Source organism: Macrotis lagotis, chromosome 8, assembly GCF_037893015.1.
Source record: "Macrotis lagotis isolate mMagLag1 chromosome 8, bilby.v1.9.chrom.fasta, whole genome shotgun sequence".
NCBI lineage: Eukaryota > Metazoa > Chordata > Mammalia > Peramelemorphia > Peramelidae > Macrotis > Macrotis lagotis.
In genome coordinates, this window is record NC_133665.1 from 105,822,271 (window position 1) to 105,842,985 (window position 20,715).

Consider the following 20,715-nt stretch of genomic DNA (forward strand, 5'->3'; position numbering starts at 1 on the left):
GTGCAAGAATCTCCTCTAAAAGTAAATATTATTTCCCAAACTTCCATTGATGGGAAGATTACCACCTTCAGAGACAGCCCATCTCCTCTTTGGAATAGCTCTCATTGGTAGAAAGATTTTCTTTATGTTGGATTGAAATCTGCCATTCTGCAGCTCCTCTCATTGCTCCTCATTCAATGCTCAGGAAGAACAAGACTAATCCCCTTCCCATTGGATAGTCCTTCAAATATTTGAAGACAGACTTCTCTTCTCTGGACTCAATACCCCTTATTACTTCAATCTTTGCTTGTATGGTTTTCCAGGGATTTCACCATCTTTCTGATTGATCTTGTCTGGAACATCTCCTTGTGGCACCAAGAACTGAAGCCATTCCTCCAGATTCAGTCTGACCAACAGTGGAATTCCTTCTTCCCTCCTGTTGGATGCTCTGCTTCTGTCAATATGTCACATTCAATGTTGACTCATTGAACCTGAGGTCTACCAAAGCCTCCAGATCTTCTAGTGAACTGCTACTGAGTTATTTCTCCCTCCTCTTCTTGTGCAACTGATTTTTTTCAAACCAAGTCTAGGTTTTTACAATGATCCCTATGAAATTCTATCCTATTAGATTCAGCTTATAATTCCAGCTTGTCATGACCCTACCCTTTCTGGGATAGATCTTTAGGCAATTCCACAGATCTCCACGTTGTCCTCAGTCTATTTATCACCCACTGTTTGACCCAGGTCTTCAAACCAGTTCTTAATACTTAGGGTCCACATTTATCCTTGTCCACAGGGATTACATGGGAAAGGTTATTAAACACCCTGCTGAAACTCAACATCCCATGTCTATGGCATTCCCTTAATCTGTCAGTCCAGTGACCTTGTTTAAAAATTCAGTGAGCTCATTCTGACATAACCTGTTATTTTTTGAAGCTTCACTAACTTTTGGTGATCATGATTATTTCTCTTCCTTAGTACCATTGCTATAATAAAACACTCTGGAATCAGGGCAGGTATTGAAGTTCAGCTCAATGGTCAATAACCTGAAAAACCCATATTTTCCTTTTTTTGAAAATTGGGACAGTTGCCTGTCTCTAGCCCTTTGCCTTTCCTGTTCTTACAGTTCTTCAGAGATCACTGACAATGTCTCAGCAGTCATATTCATGGTTTCTTTCAGTGCCTTGGGATGCAGTTCAGCTGGGACTGGTGATTTAAACTTATTGAGGGCAGTGAGGGTCTCTATCTTGCTTTACTATCTCAAGTTTCAATTCTCTGTTTTCTATTTTTATTTTTTTAACTTCCCAAATCAAAGGTTATTCTCTTTGGTAGAGAAAACAAACAATAAATGAGTTGAGGGGTCCCATCTTACTTCCTTTGTCTATTCCTATTTCCTTAGCTATGCAATGATGCTAATACTTGTCTTCCACAGAGCTATAAATGGCAATTTTGATATTTGAGGTCAGCTGCACAAAATTGGCTAAGGGACACCCTTGGACACCACTCCAGAGAAGAGACCCCAGAAGACATCCCAGAGAAGAGCCATTATTCAAAAGGCCATTGCCTAGGGAAAGCTGAGAGAATGGGGTACATTTATGTTAGGGATGAATTTACCTAGAGAAGAAACATTTTATCATGTAGCTTCCAGCTTAGCTATTACTTTTTTTTATGATATTTTTTCCAATTAACATAGAGATAGTTTTCATCATTCATTTTTGTAACATATTTTCCATTCCTTCATCTCTTCCTTCCCCCCTCCCCCAAAAAACAAATGATCTGATATAGTTAACTAATACTTTGTTATTGAAATTTTATCTTATTTTTCCAATTACTTGCAGTGGTCATTTTTCAGCATTCAACCGCTTGCAAATTTATGAGTTCCACATTTTTCTACCACCCTCCCTTCCCTACCTCCTTTCTATAGTGACTAAAAGTTGTCCATGATTATTTGTAATTAACATATTTTTATTAATTAATACTTTCTACCTAGGCATTAAACTATGCTGTCACAGTCTCTATATTTCAATGCCTCAGTACAAATCCCCAATCAACTACCTTACCTTAGTTCTAGTACCTTCATTATCTACCTCACAGGGATTCTGTGAGAAGTATGTTGCAGTAACAAAATAATAATTATAATAGTTGTGGTGTTAAATACAACTACTAGTGTGGTGGATATAGCTTCAGAGCCTGTAGTTAGGAAGACTGGGATTCAAATCTTGCCTTAGACACTTACTACCTGTGTGACCCTAGGCAAGTCACTTAACCCTGTTTGTCTCTTTTTCTTCTTCTGTAAAATGAGTGTGAGAAGAAAACAGTAAACCTGATTCAGTATCTCTACCAAAAAAACCCCAAATGAGGTCACAGAGTCAAACATGACTGAAAAACAACCGAAGAACAACAATAAAGAAATACATGAGTAAAAAAAAAACACTATCAAGGATCATTTGATCAGAAAATGAGGTGGCCAAGTTATGTAGTGAAAACATTACCTAGAAGATGGATAGATACATCTGAGTGCTCTGCTGATAATTTGTTAACAGACCTAAATAAAAGAAGGTCTGCTCACATAGGTTGGTTCCTTTATGGGGCACCTTAAAGAACAGTTGGCAAAGGATGAGAATGTGTGAATGGAGTAAGATTAAATTCCAAGATCATGGCTCCATCAGAGTGTCTGTAGTAGTAATAATCTGACTTCCCTCTGACTCTTACAGTAGCCAGAAACAATGTACATTTGTTACCCAGGCCCCATTGGAGCCATCACCAAAGGTATTTTGGGATTTAAAAAAGAAACTCAAACTTTCCTAGTCAAAGTGAAGAATTAAGTTTTTTTAAAAAGATAAAACTGATAACATTCTATCTTGCACTGTGCTTATTTATGTCCATGTCTTTCCCTGCTAATATATTGAGACTCCTTCAGGGCAGAAGCTTTCTTATTTTTCATCTTTCTGTTTCCAGCACCTAGCCTTGTACATTGTTATTACTTAATAAGTGCTTGCTGAATCATTGTCAAACTAAAACACAACAAATGAACAAACACATAAAAATACCCCCAAGATGTTCAGAGCTTAGCTCCCCAAGATGTTCAGAGCTTAGCTCTAGCAAAATCAAAATAGCTATAGTATGAGAGCCCTGGATTTTGGGATCTAGTGGATGAATACTGGCTCTGCTATTTATATATATGACAGCTGATGTTAACCTTCTCTGAGCCTCAGTTTCTTCCTCTGTAAAAGTGAAGATATTGGACTGGTTGGTCTCTTTGCCTTTCAGCCCTAGTTGCTCTGCTTTGTCTTCCTAGCAACCTATCTCCAGTGTCTATTTCCATTTTGGGTTTTAAAGATGAGGACATCTTAGTTTCCTTTTTGTTGCTTCCCTCCTTTACCACAATGGAACTGGGAGTTGGGGGCTGATAGATCTACTCTCCATCACTGGGATCCTTGAATTAAAAGAGGGTCTTCTGGACTTGCACATTTCTTTAGGTGAATCCCTACTCTTAAATCTTTTCACTTTAGAAGAAAAAGAAAACAGTGTCTCTGAGTCAAAGGACTGACTCTGGAGGCAAAGGGTTGACCTGGATTCAAATCCTATTCTTGATGCTACTGTTGTATAGGATAAGAATCATCTGTGGAATGAAGGACTTAAATTGGATTATCTCCCAGCTCTAGATCTCTGATCCTTTGATCTTTCCTAATACTTAAAAGAATCCATGACTTTGTTCTATTTGTGTTGATCACAGCCCCTTGACACCTTATTAATGATCTTTCTGAGTTGCTTTAGCTAAAATAATCTGTGACCCTGTGACCAAGAAGATGAGAAATCTTTGGACATTGATAAAAGAGCTCTTAGATGACATTTAAGAGAGTCCATTGCTGTGCCCTTCCTTGCTTTTTCTTCTTGGTAGTACTTTGCTAGACCTTGTCCTTTGTTGGTCTAGCCTTTGAGATTCCAGGATTACCTCCAGACCTGGGTGAGTTGGTAAAAGAGGACTCCAAGAGAAGTCTCAGTTGCTTCTTCTTCCCAGTCTGATTTATTCAGAGATAAGAGGTATAGGCCAGGTTAAATTCCATTTTAGAAGCTGTAGAAATCCTTGAATGTCAAGGCTCACTGGCATTTCCTTGTAACTGTGAAGAATGCAAAAGCCTGCAGGGATATTGAAATGGTTGGAGGTTGGAGGAGGGACCGACTTGCTTCTGGATGGGGAAACATGGAGCTCTTTATTTAGAATCCTTTAAGAAAGCAGAGTTGTGTCCAAATGTAGGTTTTGGCTTCCTAGACAGTGGGAAAGGTAGAGCAATATTTTCTTTTACAAAAGCTTCATTTTTCAAGAGCATTTACTTTACTAAAAGCTGGAATTATCTTCTGAGCCAAAATTCTCTTAGGTCCTCATGTATATTCCTGAAGGGTTTGGCAGTGCCTGGAAACCTTGCTACACACATACACACACACACACACACACACACACACACACACATATATATCCCTGCCAAAGTATCAAGGCATTCATAGAGACTGTGCCTATCCTTGACCACCATCCAGGCTCCAAAGGACTTGCTAGGTCATGCATGTCCTGACAAGGTTAAGGATGTCCCCACAATATTCTTAATTCCTTTAGGCATTCCATTCTGGAAAGAGCGTTTGTCCATATTTTGAAACCTTGAAGGAAACTACAGCATTTCTATTTTTAGCTTATACAAAGTCCTGCCAGTTTTCTTTCTTTGAAGTAACACTGGCTTAAATTTACTGTCCCCCTTCTTTACTTTTTTAGGATCCAGAGTTCATTCTACCTACCTGATAGTCAATCAGTAAGCATTTATTAAGGACCTATAATGTCCCTAGTTCTATGCTAATGTTTGTCTTTTCTTCTCAAAAAAGACCAAACCATGATATCAGGGAGGTGATACTGTGCCAAGCACATGAATTGGATTTGAGTGAGGGGCTGCTGTGCTAAGGCACCAGCTTTTCTTCTTTGGAGCATCTGGGTCCACTGGTCAGATATGGATCAGGGTGACTAGAGATGATCCTGGATGCAATAGGAGAATTTGGCCTAAACTAAAGAAGGCAAAGATGAGGAGGGAGAGCATTACAGATATGGGGTCAACAAGAAAAAAAATTCCAGAAATTAGGAGATAGAGAATTTCCTTTGAGGGACAACCATAAAGGTGGTGTCACTGAGTATATGGATCACAGAGTACATGGAGGGGGAGTAAGGGGGGGAGAAAACTGGAAAGATGAATTCCTTTCAGAGGATTTTGTAAATTGATCCTGGAGGTGATAGCCAGGAAAAGGGCTATTTATTCCTATTTGATAGATGGGGTCACTAAGGCCCAGAAGCAAAGTAACATACTCAGTTTCACTGAAGACTTCAATGCAGAATGAGAACTAGGAAAAATTTGAACCTGATATAAAGAAAGGCAAAAGATAGTCCTTGTCTTTAAGGAACTTTCAGTCTAATGGGGAGACTATGTGCAAACAAATATGTAACAAGCAAACAAATATGTACATATATGTGAGGGGAAAGTACAGGGATTGGGAAAGTTTTCCTATAGAAGGGAGATTTTTAGTTGGGACTTGATGGGAGCCAGAAAGCCAAGAGGCAAAGATGAGGAGGGAGAATATTCCAGGCATGGAAATACTTCTTTGTGATTTTATAGATTCTAATTTTGTACCTTTCACAAGTTCTTAAATTTCTCTAGACCTCACTTTCTTCCTCTGTAAAACAAGGGAGTTGCATCATTTGGGGAATGAAAAAAAACTAAGGTTTATAGTATATTATTGTACCCTAAAAATGTCAAGTAGGAGGAATTCAGAGAAATGTGAGAAGATATGTATGAACTAATGCAGAATGAAATAATTAGAAACAAAAGAAGAGACTACAATAATTGTAAATCAAAACATCACTAAAAGGAAATCAAATCCTGAGTAACTGAAAATTCAGCAGTGGTCCTGGAGAAAAGTTAATGAAATATGCTTCCTTCCTTTTGTCAGAGGACAGAATGTTGGAAGTACTGTCAGATTTAGCATTGTAACAGGTTTTCAGTTTTTTTCTTTGTTATAAAAGAAGGTTCAGTGCGGGAGGAGAGGAAAGAGGAGAAGAGTATTTCCAGAAATAACTGTAATGTGAAAACAAAAGGCACCAATAATTCTTATTTTTAGAAAATGATAAAAATAAAAGGAGGGAGCTGGCCCACGCAGATGATCTCTAAGGACTGACCCCTTCAACCAGAAATTCTGGAATATTTTGAATTGGTCTGTGTTCAGATAGTATCTTTGTCCCCTTCAGCTCCCAATCTCCCAACATCCCTTAGTCACTAATTACCTTTCCTTGCACTATCTCTAACTGCACTGTTCAAATTCAAATTCAGCCAGTATGTTTATTATGTTTGTTAAACATAACCTATTAAGCTCCACTCTCTGCCCTTGGAATACAAAGATGAAAAAAATGGCAGTTTCTATCATTGGGAATATTTTTATTGACAAGACATTGTACAAGATGTACACAACTAAATATGATGCAAGGTCAAATATGAATAGGGGGCAGAGGGGAGTCAAGCAGTCATCATTTCTCAGGAGGAGAAATCTGAACACAGAGAAAATGTCTTCATCTATTATGGAGAGGTATGGTGGGGATTGGCTCCTTTCAAGAGATACCTTCACCAGACTTGTTCATGGGTGCTAGGTATGGTTAAACTTTTGGTTGCTTTTCACAATGTTCATTAGAGGGGGCTGCCACACATGGACATTGTTTTGATTGAGGGATAGAATGTTCTTCTTGACATTTCACCTCCCATAGGTCAAAGTCCACAGAAAGTTTTAGTATCCCACGACCCACTATGTCTTTTTTTTTAGGTTTTTTTTTTTGTAAGGCAAATGGGGTTAAGTGGCTTGCCCAAGGCCACACAGCTAGATTATTATTAAGTGTCTGAGACCGGATTTGAACCCAGGTACTCCTGACTCCAAGGCCGGTACTTTATCCACTACGCCACCTAGCTGCCCCCCACTATGTCTTAAAAGGGTTTTCTTGTTGTTTTTAAAATGTGTGTATGGGGAGAGGGTAGTAGGTCACTTTTTCCCTAAACTTTCCTAAAGTCTATGCTATGCTCCAATACACTGTGCTAAAAGCTGGGATACAAATAGGAAAAAAGAAAGACATCCTATCCCTCAAGAAGCTCAAAAAAAGGAAGCTGAAAAGTGAGGAGGTGGCACCAGAGCATGTCCTGCAATGGGATCATGATTGTGGTGATGGTGCATTGAAAACAAAGCAGAACAAGTAGTAAAAAATGAAGAGATGACTAGGATTTGAGTCCTCATAAAGGGGTATTTTGCAGCACTTTCTAGACTTCCAAAGGCTCATTCCAGGAGAAATACATAGAACAAGTTTTGGGACTCATGACCAGTAGCCATGATGGCCTCTGAGACTTCAAAGGCTTTGGTTATTCCAATGGCTTTGACTGTCTTTTGAATCTTGAAATTGAGGTATGTTCATATGAAGAAAAGGTCTGATTCTTTCTCTCTCATCACATTCAACTTAGATCAATGTATACCATGGAAACAATGTAAAGACTAACAGAATGCCTTCTGTGGGGGTGGGGGGAGGGAAGCAAGAGTAGGGGGGAAATTGTAAAAATTCAAAATAAATAAAATCTTTCCTTTATTAAAAAAAAAAAGAAAAGAAAAGGTTTGATTCTCGTCTCATTGGCCAGGGTGGGGGAGACCCATTTTGTTGGCCAATCATCTGGGGGGTGAATGGGTTCTGTATTTGTAACTCCAGTTAGAAAATTCACATCTACATAGTTTATCAAACGCTTCCCTCCCAGCAACCCAGAGGAGTAGTTATATCAGAAAGACTCCAGATGATTTAGATTCTCATCAGTGTAATGCACTTTGGTACAAATCACTCATTAGTTGATGACTCCAAGAATTCATAGGATTGTCAAATTAGAATTAGGAGGGACCTCAGAGGTTATTTGGTGCAAACTCCTCAGTTTATAAAAGACAAAACTAAGAAGTGAAGTTACTTGTTTAAGGTTATGCAAATTTTTATAGCCCAAAACCTTGTCACCCAGTAAATCAGATTTTTGGTAATGAATCTCTCTGAATTGAGCTGGTCCTTAGATTATCAGGCACACAGAGCTCCACATTCCATTATCTGTGATTCCCATGGCCATTGGAACTTCTTGATGAGGAACCTCACTATCACTGTCAAGGGACACCTTCCTTATAATTTATAATTTTAGAGTTGCCTAGGGTCACACAACTAGTGTGTGTCATAAACCAGATATGAACCTAGATGTTTTTAGTTCTGAGGCTGGCTTTCCACTTACTATGCCATGTTCCTTTTCACTTCTATTACATAAGAAAACCATTTTCCCCCAGCAACTGAAGAGTCACTTTCTTCAAATGATAGTTGATAAACCTAATTCTAGTATAACCAAAAGAACATGAACAGTCCTTTGGAGTTGGCTATGAAAAGACTTGTCCTTGAAGCACTTTCATTTGGAGATCTGGAGCCCTGTCTCTAGAGGGATGAAAGGGGACGGTCATTCCCCTGAGTTCCTTTCCTTGGCCTCTCCTAAAGGAGTTCCCTGTAGTGCTAGACCTCCCCAAGCTACTCAATACTTAACAAATGAGGAGGCCACTTAAAAGCATCTTTGAATGTTCCTACATGGTACATTAGTCCTGGAGTGAATTTTGTTCAATGTGTTATATAAATAAAAATTAGGTCAATTTTGTAGCCTATTATTATTACCGTGTACAAGTAGAGGGATTACGCTTTTGTGGGGATATGCTACAGCAGGAAGAAAACAGACTTCACTAGCCTAGCTCTCATGTTAAAGGTGTTATCCTGAGGCTGGAAAGAGCTTCACATCACCTTTTCTAAGTTGCATCTCTCAATCACCCTTGTCTCTCTATGTTCTTTCAGCATGTCAAGAAGACTAGAGCCTAAGGATCGCCTGGATGGCCAGAGAGCGACTTCCCCCACCCCAAAGCAGGCCGGTGCTCATAGCCATGAAGGCCGCCGGCGGGATATGAGGACTCATGGACAGGCTGGCCCACAGGTGGATGGCCCCCATCGGACTCTCCAGGTGGACAGCAGGGTGCAGAGAACAGGCCGATCTCCCTCAGTGTCACCAGATCGAGGCAGCACCCCAACATCACCTTATTCAGTACCCCAAATTGCACCTCTCCCAAGCAGTACCCTCTGTCCTATATGCAAGACAACAGATCTCACCTCTTCTCCCAACCAGCCAAACTTCAACACCTGTACACAGTGTCACAACAAAGTCTGCAACCAGTGTGGATTCAACCCCAACCCTCATCTCACAGAGGTAACCACTTATTACTTTTCTTGTTGTCAATCCAACAAATTTGTTTGCCCAGAGATTCTACCCTGTGGGAAGGGGCTGTGCTCACAATGGGGAGAACTCTGGACTTGGAGTCAGAGGGACCAGATTCAAATCCTATCCCTGCCATTTTGTTACCTTCTATGTGACTTTGGCCAAATAATTTCAGTTCTTCTTGGTCTTTTCAGCTATAAAAATGAGGAAGTTGAACTGAAAGATCTCCAAGGCCCTTTTCAGTTCTAAGTCTATGATTCCACTTCAGTTGGAAATGTCCACCAAGACGTGTGACATTATTGAAAAGAGCTACTTAACTGGGCTTGACCACCCTCCTTTCAATATATAAGGATAGGGACTGGGTCTGAACCTGTGATCTCATTGGCATAGGAAAGTAGAAGGCAAAGTGTGTTGGCTCCACAATGTAGTACAGTACTTGAGAGTATTGAAACACTTGCCCCATTACACAACTAATATGTCTCAGCTTCAAGGCTATCTCTTTTTTTTTAGGTTTTTGCAAGGCAAATAGGGTTAAGTGGCTTGCCCAAGGCCACACAGCTAAGTAATTACTAAGTGTCTGAAGCTGGATTTGAACCCAGGTACTCCTGGCTCCAGGGCCGGTGCTTTATCCACTGCGCCACCTAGCTGCCCCTCAAAGCTATCTCTTGATCCATTCTGCTACACTGTCTCACATCGATCATCTGTTTATCTCTATCAATCTATCTTTCTACCTACCTTCTCTATATGCTACCCATCTCTTTGCTAATAAGTATATAACTTGAGTTTTTGGGTTCACTTTTAATTTCTTTGCTCCTCTATCCTACTTTCTTTATTTCCATCTGTCTTATTTTTATACTTTTTTATCAGCTTATTTCATTTTCCTTTTTGCTTTCATTTCCATTCATTATTAGCTTTGCTTCTTTGTGGACAAGTTCTAGCTATGGGTTTCATGATTGCCAACTTGCTGTGGCTGAGTCCTGGGTGTGGAATCCATGATCCTCATCTTGCTGTGAGAAAGCCCTGAATATGGGGTCTGTAGTTCCTGCCTCCCTCTATCTATTCTACCTCTTTTCCATCAATGAAAGCATTGATCCTTAGAATAGGGTTTTGCCCACCCCAGAGGAAGCTCATCTCAACTGGAAAGTTTTTATGCATTTCAGAACAGTCTCAGAAATATCTCTTGGGACCCAGAATGATGCACTCCTTTTCAAACTCCAAGCTAACTCTTTGTATTAGCCGGATGGGTGCTGGGAAGTGGTGGTGGTTTAGGGGAATGAGTAGATGGTCTGCAGGGCAAGCTGGGCATTGGGCGGTAAGCTTCCCAGGAGGCTGTGGAAATAACAACAGCAGTTGCTTGTTTCTTAGAGTAATGGCCTGTGGTAAGCCCCAGACTAGGGGGCACAGTTTGAAAGAATCTGGCATTTAGATTCATTATGCATCTGTTCTTTCTCCCACATGGCCCAAGTTCTCCATCTGGGGGGTGGTGGGACAGAACAAGCCACAGTGTCACTCTCTCAAACCTTTCTCTGGGGGGGGGTCTTTCTCTGGGGAGGCTCAGCCAGCATGGGAGGCCAGCTGACCTTGCACTTCTTGAGACATAGGCCCAAGGATTGAAAGGATTGACTGTCCCCTAGGCAGGCTGAGAACTATGACTCCTAAGGGGACCACAGAAACCGGAGGACATCACAGCAATGCCTTGCTTGTGATTCGCGGGATATCAAGATTGGAGAAATCCTTTTGCCTTGGGTGGTAGGAGATAAGTGAGAATAACTGTTTGCAAGTTGGTGTCTATTTGTAAAATGTGGTACTGTAGGTGTGTCATGTGGGGGGGTGCGAAAGGTAAGTGTGAGATTCTGGGGGAAGAGCTGACAATATTGGGGAAGATGAGTCAATTTGTTCCTTTGGCTGAGCTACTGGTGTGTGGGCTTTATTAAGAGAGGTGAGTGCTCTTCATTACTTGGCACCAGTGACTAATTTTTCTTTTTTTTTATGGAGGAGCAGTTCAATTCTGCACACTGATCAGTTAGGTAAGTGCTTGCTACTCAATACTTGGAAAAAAGCAGAGTCATTAGGGTCAGGAGGGTGCCATTTCTGGATTTCTTCCTGTGAAATGACCCAAACCATTACACTGTGGTGAGATGTGAGGCCTAGAAATAGGTTGTGGCAAAGATCTTGTAAAACCTCAACCTGAGGAGACCATGCCTAGGGCCCTGGAAATCCCAAGGGAAGGCAGCAGCTGCCTGGACCACTTTGGGACCATTCCTTCAGCATGAGCTGCAACCCCACCATCCCAAGCCCTCTCTGAGTACCAGGGCCCTGCCTCTAGACCCATTTGTTTTTATCAGGTGTACATATTAATGTGAACATATGAATACATACAGATGCAAGAGTTTTGGAAAGGAGGTTTGGCTATGAGGGGCCAGTATTTTAGTAAACACTAAATCATGGTTCAAGGGGTTGACCTATGTCATATGCTGTCCTGTGGCCCCCTTCCTATTGACTACTTCTGATTAGGCCCAACCATACCAAAAGCTTGGCTGCTCCAGAATATTATATTGGCCCCAATCAGACAAAAACACAATATACTTCCTTCCTAACTTCCTTCCTTCCTTCCTTCCTTCTGAGGCACATAAAAATGGCAGGTGGCAGAACTAAAATTTAAACTGAAGTCTTCTTATCCAAATGCAATATTCTTACCATTACATGATAGCAACATTCAAGTATTTGAAGGACTTTCAAATGACAGGGGTAGGGTTAGATTTATTCTGTTTGGTTTCAGAGGACAAAAATAGAAGCTATAGACAAAAGTTGCAGAAAGACAAAAATGAACTTGATGCAAGGAAAAAGTTCTTAACAATTTGAACTATCCGAAAGGGAAAAGAAAGATGGTGATTTTCCTTCCTCAGCGGTCTTCTTGACCAACTAGTTGTCATCAATGTCATAGAAGGGATTTGGGGAATGATGTTTTTCTCCCCAATTTCCTGTAAAAACAATTTATTGTTCTTTTTTTTTTTAGGTTTTTGTAAGGCAAATGGGGTTAAGTGACTTGCCCAAGGCCACACAGCTAGGTAATTATTAAGTGTCTGAGACCGGATTTGAACCCAGGTACTCCTGACTCCAGGACCGGTGCTTTATCTACTGTGCCACCTAGCTGCCCCACTATTGTTCTTTTTGTTTAAAGGTTTGAGTTCCCAATTGAATTCTTCCTGAGACAGTAAGCTATATGATGTAGACTATACATGTGCAATCACATAAAACATTTCCATATTGGTCATTTTGTGGAAGAAACCTTGGTCATAATTTTAGAGCCTTTGGATACATCTGGTCTACTTTTCTCATTTGATAGATGTAGAAACTGAGACCCAGAGAGGGGCCTATGAGTCATCCAAACTCACGGGGTGATAAGTAGCAGAGATGGGAAATGAACCACAGAATCACTGACTAGAGTTAAAAGGGACCTCATTCAACCATATGTGAAAGGAATCCCCATCATGGTATATCCAACAAGTTAAACTTCTACTTGAAGATCTTCACTGAAGGGGAACTCTATGTCTTGGGCAATCCACTCTCCTTTTGGACAGCCCTAACTGTTAGAGAGTTGTTTTTTGATGTCACTCCTAAATTTTGCTTCTTTGGATCTTTGGTCTGTAGTTTCTGGTCCTGCCCTGTGAGGTAGAAACCAAGTTATCTGATGCTGATTGAAGTATGGGTTGACCTCCAATGCTCCTTCTAACTCTGTGATTCTAGAATACTTTACAGAAAAGAAAGTCATCACAGCTCAGAGGTATACCCATGTTGAAGAAATGAATCTGAACTTGAGACTGAGAGTTAACAGTGGAAGCCATGGAACAGTAGCTTAGGGCATTGGAGAAATGAAAAAGGAACAGGGGAATAAGGACTCCTTTCCAGGACACTAAACACCATCAAAGGATATAGCTTTCCTGCTGTGTCTATTTATTCTTTATTTCTTTCTCCCATACACTGATTCACTCCCTAAGGAGGTTTCCCCAGCTGGAGTTGGAAGGAAGGCATATTAGAAACATTCTGCACACAAGCACTGTTGCCCAGCTATATGGGGTGGTGGGAAGGATAGAACACAAATCAAATCTTCTTCTTGAAATGTTCCTTAGACCTTTCATTTGGTATAGATTTATCCTGTATATTTCTACAGTTTCTTCTGTGAAGGAAATTCTGATTTTTTTTAGGTTGGTTTTTTTTTTGTAAGGCAAACGGGGTTAAGTGGCTTGCCTAAGGCCACACAGCTAGGTAATTATTAAGTGTCTGAGACTGGATTTGAACCCAGGTACTCCTGACTCCAGGGCCGGTGCTTTATCCACTGCACCACCCAGCCGCCCCTAAGGAAATTCTGATTTTGAATGTTTCCTTCCACTGATATCTATCAACAAATTGTAATTTATTGTCTTAAAAAGTTGCCTGGGGCACTGGGGTCATAGATTTAGGGTTGAAAGAGACTTTACAGGTTATTCAGTCCATCTTCCTCACTTATCAGATGAAGAAACTGAGACCAAGGAGGATTACATAACTTATACAAGGTCACACAGAGAGTAAGCATCAGAAGGGCAATTTGAACCTAGATCCTTTAACTCCCAATGCAATATTCTTTCCATTTCTCCCAAGTGAGAGCTTAAGTGATTTACCCATGGTCACAAAGATAATATATGTCAGATACCGAAACTGAACCCAACTCTATGGTCCACCTGCCATACCATCCCTGTACTTAGGTAAGAATGATGATAACCGGTATTTGCAGAGAGGCAACTAGATGGCACAATGGCTAGACTACAGCACTTGGAACTTGGAAGGACAGAGTTCAAATCTTGATTTTGACATTTCCTAGGTATGGAACCCCAGGTAGGTCATTTAGCCTCTGCCTGCCTCATTTTCTTCTTCTGCAAAATGGGGATAATAATAACCTCCACTTCCCAAGATTGTTTTGAGAATCAAATGAGATGATATTTGTAAAGGACTTGGAAAACCTTAAAGCTTTATATAAATGCTAGCTATTATTATTAGTGCTTCATATATAAATGGCATATGGGTATTATAATAATAATAGCTGACATTTTGTATGGCATTTTGAGATTTGAGGAACACTTCACATACATTCTCTTGTTTGATCTTCACAATGGCTGTGTAGTATAGTTACTAGAGATTGGGATGTGACAGAGGTCGGATTTGCATCTAGCTGTCTCCTAACTCCAAGGCTGACTCCTCTCCTACTATGCCACACCTTGAGTGTAGATATATGGCGGGAAAATGAGGGGGCAGGAGGGAAAGTGGGGGGAGGAGGAAGGAATAGAGAAGAGACAGAGATATAGAGAGAGGCAGACAGACAGATAGACAGACAGAGACACACAGAGAGACAGATAGACACACACACACACAGCGATACACAGAGAGACACACAGAGAGACAGACAGACAGACAGACAGACTGATTTAATGAAATAGGGCCAGCCTGGAAATCACAGAATATCCCATACCAAAGTGGTTCATCAGTTCTATCTGCCACTTTCAGGAGCTCAGAATGTAATTCCTCTGGACCTGGTGACTTGAACTCCTCAAGAATAACTCAGGAATCTCCTACTCTATTCTTATTTATCTTGAGTTTTAACAACTCAATCAGTCTTTTTTTTTTTTTTAATTCTGCCATCTCCAGTGCAAAGGTAGTTTTCTTTGGCAGAGAAAACAATTCTACCTTCTTTTTGTTGTCAGTTATTATTATCATCACATTCACCACAAATAAAGTCCTACCCCTTCTTTAATCACCCTTTTCCCAATATAGCTTTTTGTTGACTGTAACTTATCTCACCAATTTAAACCCAATCTGACTTCTTCCATTCCTAACATTATTTTTACAAAACCCTACTATGTTTTTATATTCATTCTCTGTTACCTGACCTTCCTTCCATTATATCCCTTTAAATTTAAGTTGGTTGAGTACCTTGTGTATCCATATCGGCCTCTTTAGACAACTTCCATTTTTCTTCTTTATTGGAATCATTTCCCTTTTTTTCTTCAGAATTTCATTCTTCAATATCTCCCATCCCTTCTGGATTGACTTAACCTGTAGACCTTTAAACCAAGGAATTCTTAATGCTTTGAAGTTTGCTTTCCCAAAACTTAGGGCATATGTCAGATGATGCCTAAATTTCCTTTCCTTTAGCAAAAATTCTAGGAAGGAGGATTTGTCACTTCCCCTAATATTCCCATCATTTCTACTCCCAACAGTTTTCTTCCCTGTTAACAAGATCAGATCCAGAGTAGAATTTTATACCTTGTTAGTTATTTCATTTTTTGAAGAATAAAATTATCAATGAGAGGCATAGCTTGGTGGTGCAGTGGATAGAGTACCAGCACTGGAATCAGGAAGACCTGAGTTCAAATCCAACCTCAGACACTTAATAATTAACTAGCTGTGTGACCCTAGGCAAGTCAGTTAGCCCCACTGCCTTGCAAAAATCATAAAAAAAAATTAACACTGAGGTAAACCAAGAAATTATTTAGTTCCTTGACTTTTAGTAAAGAGAAAGAGATCTCCAATAGACTCTTGGATGCTTGAAGACTCCTTACACTACTCTTCTGTGCCTCTGGGCCAGGCTTGTGATCTGTTTCCCTAATCCCTTATCTATTGCCTCTTTCTGTCCAAGTTGTCTGTAATATACTCTAATGAAAAAAATCATTTCTGTTTTCTCCTTCCATTAATCTTTACCCAAAACATGTAACCATGTTTTCCGATTCTGAGTGTTGCATTTTTCACATGAAGATGTAAGTTGCATTTTGTTCATTTGTTTCAGTCATGTCTGACTCTTTGTGATCCCATTTGAAATTTTTTTTTACAGATAAACTGAAGTAAACAAGGTTAAGTAACTTGACCAAAGTCACACAGCCAGATTTGAACTAAGAGCCTTCCTGACTCTAGACCCCAACTGTGCATTATCTATCCACTGTGCCACCTCATTGCTTTTTGCAACTCTATGATCAATATGTTCTTTAATAGTCAATGATACCACACACCACTACTCCTTTTACCTACATAGCCCTATGGCCCTGTCATGTGTTTCATCTTGCCAAGTGTTAAAGATATATACCTCAGATCAAATTTATCTATTTGAATCGTTTCTCTTGTTTGACATATAAACTTTAAGTGTTTGTGTATAGATATTAAAGGCCATTTTACTTCTGGCTCCTTTATTGGATTGTGTTGCCTTTGAAGTTTTAATTGATTCAAATGCTTTTCTTCCTTCTTTATAGCTATTCTCTCTGACATTTAACTTGAGAGATTAGATTTAACTATAGGTGTAGATATGAAAGTAGATATAGGTGTAGATATGAATGTGGATATAAGTACTATTATAGGTACAAATATCTAGATATGAATGTAGCGCTCATATAGATCTAGACTTAGCTATTGATAGGTAGTCCTCTCCTTTCATCCTTTTTTAGTTTAAAATTTTTTTGGTTAGATTTGCAAAATGTCAGCAAATAAATTCTTAGCAACTTTTTAAAAAATGAACTTTATTGATTTTTTAATATTTATATCCCTTAAACTTCCCCCCCTATATTGCTCCCCTCCCAGAGAGTCATCCTATTTAAGAAATAAAATTTTTAAAGAAAAAAAGAGAAAGACAAGAAAAAAAATCAGCAAATCCAATCACTATTTTCAAAAAAAATCTAACATTATGGCCAATGTCTAAACCAACTACATCTCAGAGGTCTGCAAAGGAGAGGTGAGGTGTCTTTTCATATTGCTTCTTTGGGTTCAAACTTTTTTGAGATTTTCAATTATTTTATGTTTCTTTACGTTTACATTGTTATTGTCATTTTGTGCTTATATGGGGTTTTTTGGTTCTTTGTATTTACCATATTTATTGGTTTTTATAGCACAATAATAATTATATTTCTGTACTGTATTTTGTTTAGTCATTCTCCATTCAGTGGACATCTACTTTGTTTCCAGTTCTTTGTTACCACAAAAAGTGTTCCTGAAGATATTTGTTGCTTATAGAGCCTTTTTATCAGTGATCTCTCTGGTACATCCCGACCTTTTATTTGTTAAGCCAACAATGGGGCAAGAGAATACATATTTTAGCCGCTTATTTGCATAATCCCAAATTATTTTTCAGAATAGTTATACTAATTCATAGTTGTATAGATACATTAGGGCGCCTATTTCTTCACAATTCCTCTGACATTAACTATTCTCACCTTTTGATATCTTTGCCAATTTGCAGTTATGTGAGATGAAACTTCAAAGTTGCTTCAGTTTGTATTTTTCATTATTACTGATCTGGAGCATTCTGACATGTGCTTGTTAATAGTTTGAAATTCTTTTGATAACTGTTTGTTCATATCGTTTGACTACTTGTCTATTGGAAAATGACTTTTGGTCTTACATAATTCTCTTAGTTGTCTATACATATTTGGATATATAACCCTTACCAAGAAATTTGATACAAAGATTTTTTTCCCATTTGATCACTTCCATTTTTTATCCTAGATGCATTAATTTTTTGTGCAGTTTCACATAATAAAGATTACATGTGTTCAATTTCATGTAGGAAAGATGATGTATTTTATTTGAATTCCTTTGTTCCTTAATAAGTCAATAATATCCTGCCCATACTTGTAAAAGGTATGTGAACTTCTAATTTTTTATAGTATGACCTTTAATATTGAGATCACATGTCCATTTTGAATGTATTGTGGAATATGGTGGTAAGATGTTCATCTAAGTTTTGTTTATGCCAGCCTTGATTACAGCTAGTCCAGGTTAAATTATTTAGTACCTTGACTATGAGTAACTAGGTAAGAATGAGACCATAGCAGCAGGATCCACATAAGAAAATATCATGAATGAGGCGTTATTTCACATATTTTAGGCAGATTTTTCTAGGAATGATGGGACAAAATTCAAAGAGGGAGAACATAGGCAGAAAAGTCCAATTTTATTGCTAATTAAATGTGGTAGTCTCTCCTAGGAAATGCTGTGATTTGGGGCATTTAAATTTAGATTGAGTAGTCATTAACCAGTATATTGGAAGAACAATCCTGAACTGATCAAGGCGACTGGTGAGATAAGCCTAGGAAAGAGAGCTCAGCAAGATGGAAGCTATAAAGAGGAAGACCCAATTCCTCAGCAATCTGTAATTACGCTTCAATTAGATTTTTTTTGAAACTTGAACATAGAAAATGAATCTTTTTCATTTGGTATCCTGAAGAGAGAGTTACCAGCTGGTTTGTAATTCAGAATTGCTACACATATTAAAAGTTTGACGGAGCTCTTCTATTTAACAGCCGTGTAAGGACAAGTGAACTGAAAAGAATGAAAGAACAGGGGTCTTGCTGAGTTGATTTTTCTTAACTAGGACAATTTTTAAATCTTATGACATCTGTTTGAGTTGGAGTTTCTTTTTTCATGACTTTAGTAGGGCCCTATAGATTTTCCAGACTGCTCCTCAAAATTTGTATCAAATGCAGGTAAAATAAATCTCTTCGGATTCACATCAGCATATAGTTTAGAATAATCATCCTCTTCAGCAGTAGATTTTAAACAAGAATGACTCAGTCTTTTCCTGTTGGTCCAAGTACCATGTGAAAATGAAAAACACTTTCTCTCCCTTCCTCCCTTTCTCCTCTCCTTACCTCTGTGTTTATGTCTTTGTCTGACTCTATGTCTCTGTCTCTGTCTCTGTCCCACACTCACACATAAACACATACACACACACACACACACACACACACACACACACACACACACAGATTCACATGTTCACTGTTCTCACAGTCACTTATCCCCTAGATTTCTCTTGCCATTGTTGAAAAGATGATAGTGTCAGAAGCCTCTAGGTAAGACGTTGTATTAGAAATTAAGAAGACCTGAGTTCAAAATCTGCCTCAGACATTTAAACTCAGATTAAGTGATCCTAGACAAGTCATTAATCATCTTTCAGTCACAGTTTCCTTATTGGTAAAATGGGAAAATATTAATATCTACTTCTCATATGAGATGAAATATATAAGGGTTTTACAAACCTCAAAATGATATATAATATTATCTATTAATACCATGATAAGTTTTGAGCTGGAAGGTACCTTAGAAGTTATCCAATCCATATTTAGGAGCATAGTATGACAGAGCCATTAACAGAAATAAGGAAAAGGCGGCTAGGTGGCGTAGTGGATAGAGCACCAGCCCTGGAGTCAGTACTTCCTGAGTTCAAATCCGGCCTCAGACACTTAATAATTACCTAGCTGTGTGGCCTTGGGCAAGCCACTTAACCCCATTGTCTTACAAAAAAACCTAAAAAAAAAAACCAGAAATAAGGAAATTAGAAAAAGGGACAACTTGGGTAGTGGTAGGATGAGATAGGATGGGAATGGGGGAGATAATAAGTTTAGTTTTCTATGTGTTAAGTTGGAATTCTAGTGCTCAATCCTGTTGGAGATATTGAATAGGCAGAAGGAGATGTGGCACCTCTTCTCTTCTCCCTCTATGTTACTTCACTTGGTGATCTCAATGGTTCTAGGAAATTTAATGATCACCCTTTTGCTGATACTCTTAGATCTAGCTATCCTGCTCTAATTTCTTTTCAACTACCTTTTAGATGTCTTGAACTGGATGTCCAATAATTACCTCAAATTCTTCCTCCCGGTCTCTCAGGTTCACAATTTAGATGGTGTCATCCTTCACTCCTCACTATCTCCCCCAATATCCAATCTATTACCTCCTCATTATCTCCCCCCCTCCCTATATCGAATCTGTTACCTCACCTTTCCAGCATCTCTAGAATATCCTCTACCCCATACTTCCACCATCCTGCTATAGGCTCTCAAATCTCACAACTGGACTATCTCAATAACCTGCCAGTTACTCTGCCTGCCACAAATCTCTCCCATTAATCTATCCTCCATTAAGCCACCAGAGTCATTTTCCTAGTGCCAGTCCCTATCATCCCCTTTCTCATTAAACTCCAATGCCCCTCTCACTTGCAGAAGCAAATGCAAAATCCTCTTTCATTCAAAAACCTTCATAACTTAGCCCCACTCCAGCTTTCTAATCATATATTAGATGTCCCCAACACCCTCACATACTCATTGTTGTTCCACAAACTAGACCCTATCCTTTAGCTCAAGGCATTTTCCCTGTCTGTCCACCACATCTTGAAAGCTCGCTCTCTCTCTCTCTCTCTCTCTCTCTCTCTCTCTCTTCAGTTCTACTTCCAGGTTTCCCTGGCTATCTTCAAATCCCAACTAAAATCCTACCTTCTACAGGAAACCTTTTCCAAACTCCCTTAATTTCAGTATCCTTCAATTGATTATTTCCTATTTACCCATTGTCTAGCTTGTTTATACATATACATTTGCTTATTGTCTTCTCC

General features: G+C 39.2%; 1 protein-coding gene across 1 annotated transcript in view; it reads left to right on the forward strand.

Moving 5' to 3' along the window:
* Window positions 1–8,900: 8,900 nt before the first annotated feature.
* BSN (bassoon presynaptic cytomatrix protein) overlaps window positions 8,901–20,715 on the forward strand; it is a 112,847-nt gene continuing 101,032 nt past the window's right edge. The window contains exon 1 of the mRNA XM_074197949.1: window positions 8,901–9,305. Within this exon, the coding sequence (XP_074054050.1) occupies window positions 8,901–9,305 (405 nt within the window). The remainder of the gene's footprint in view (window positions 9,306–20,715) is intronic.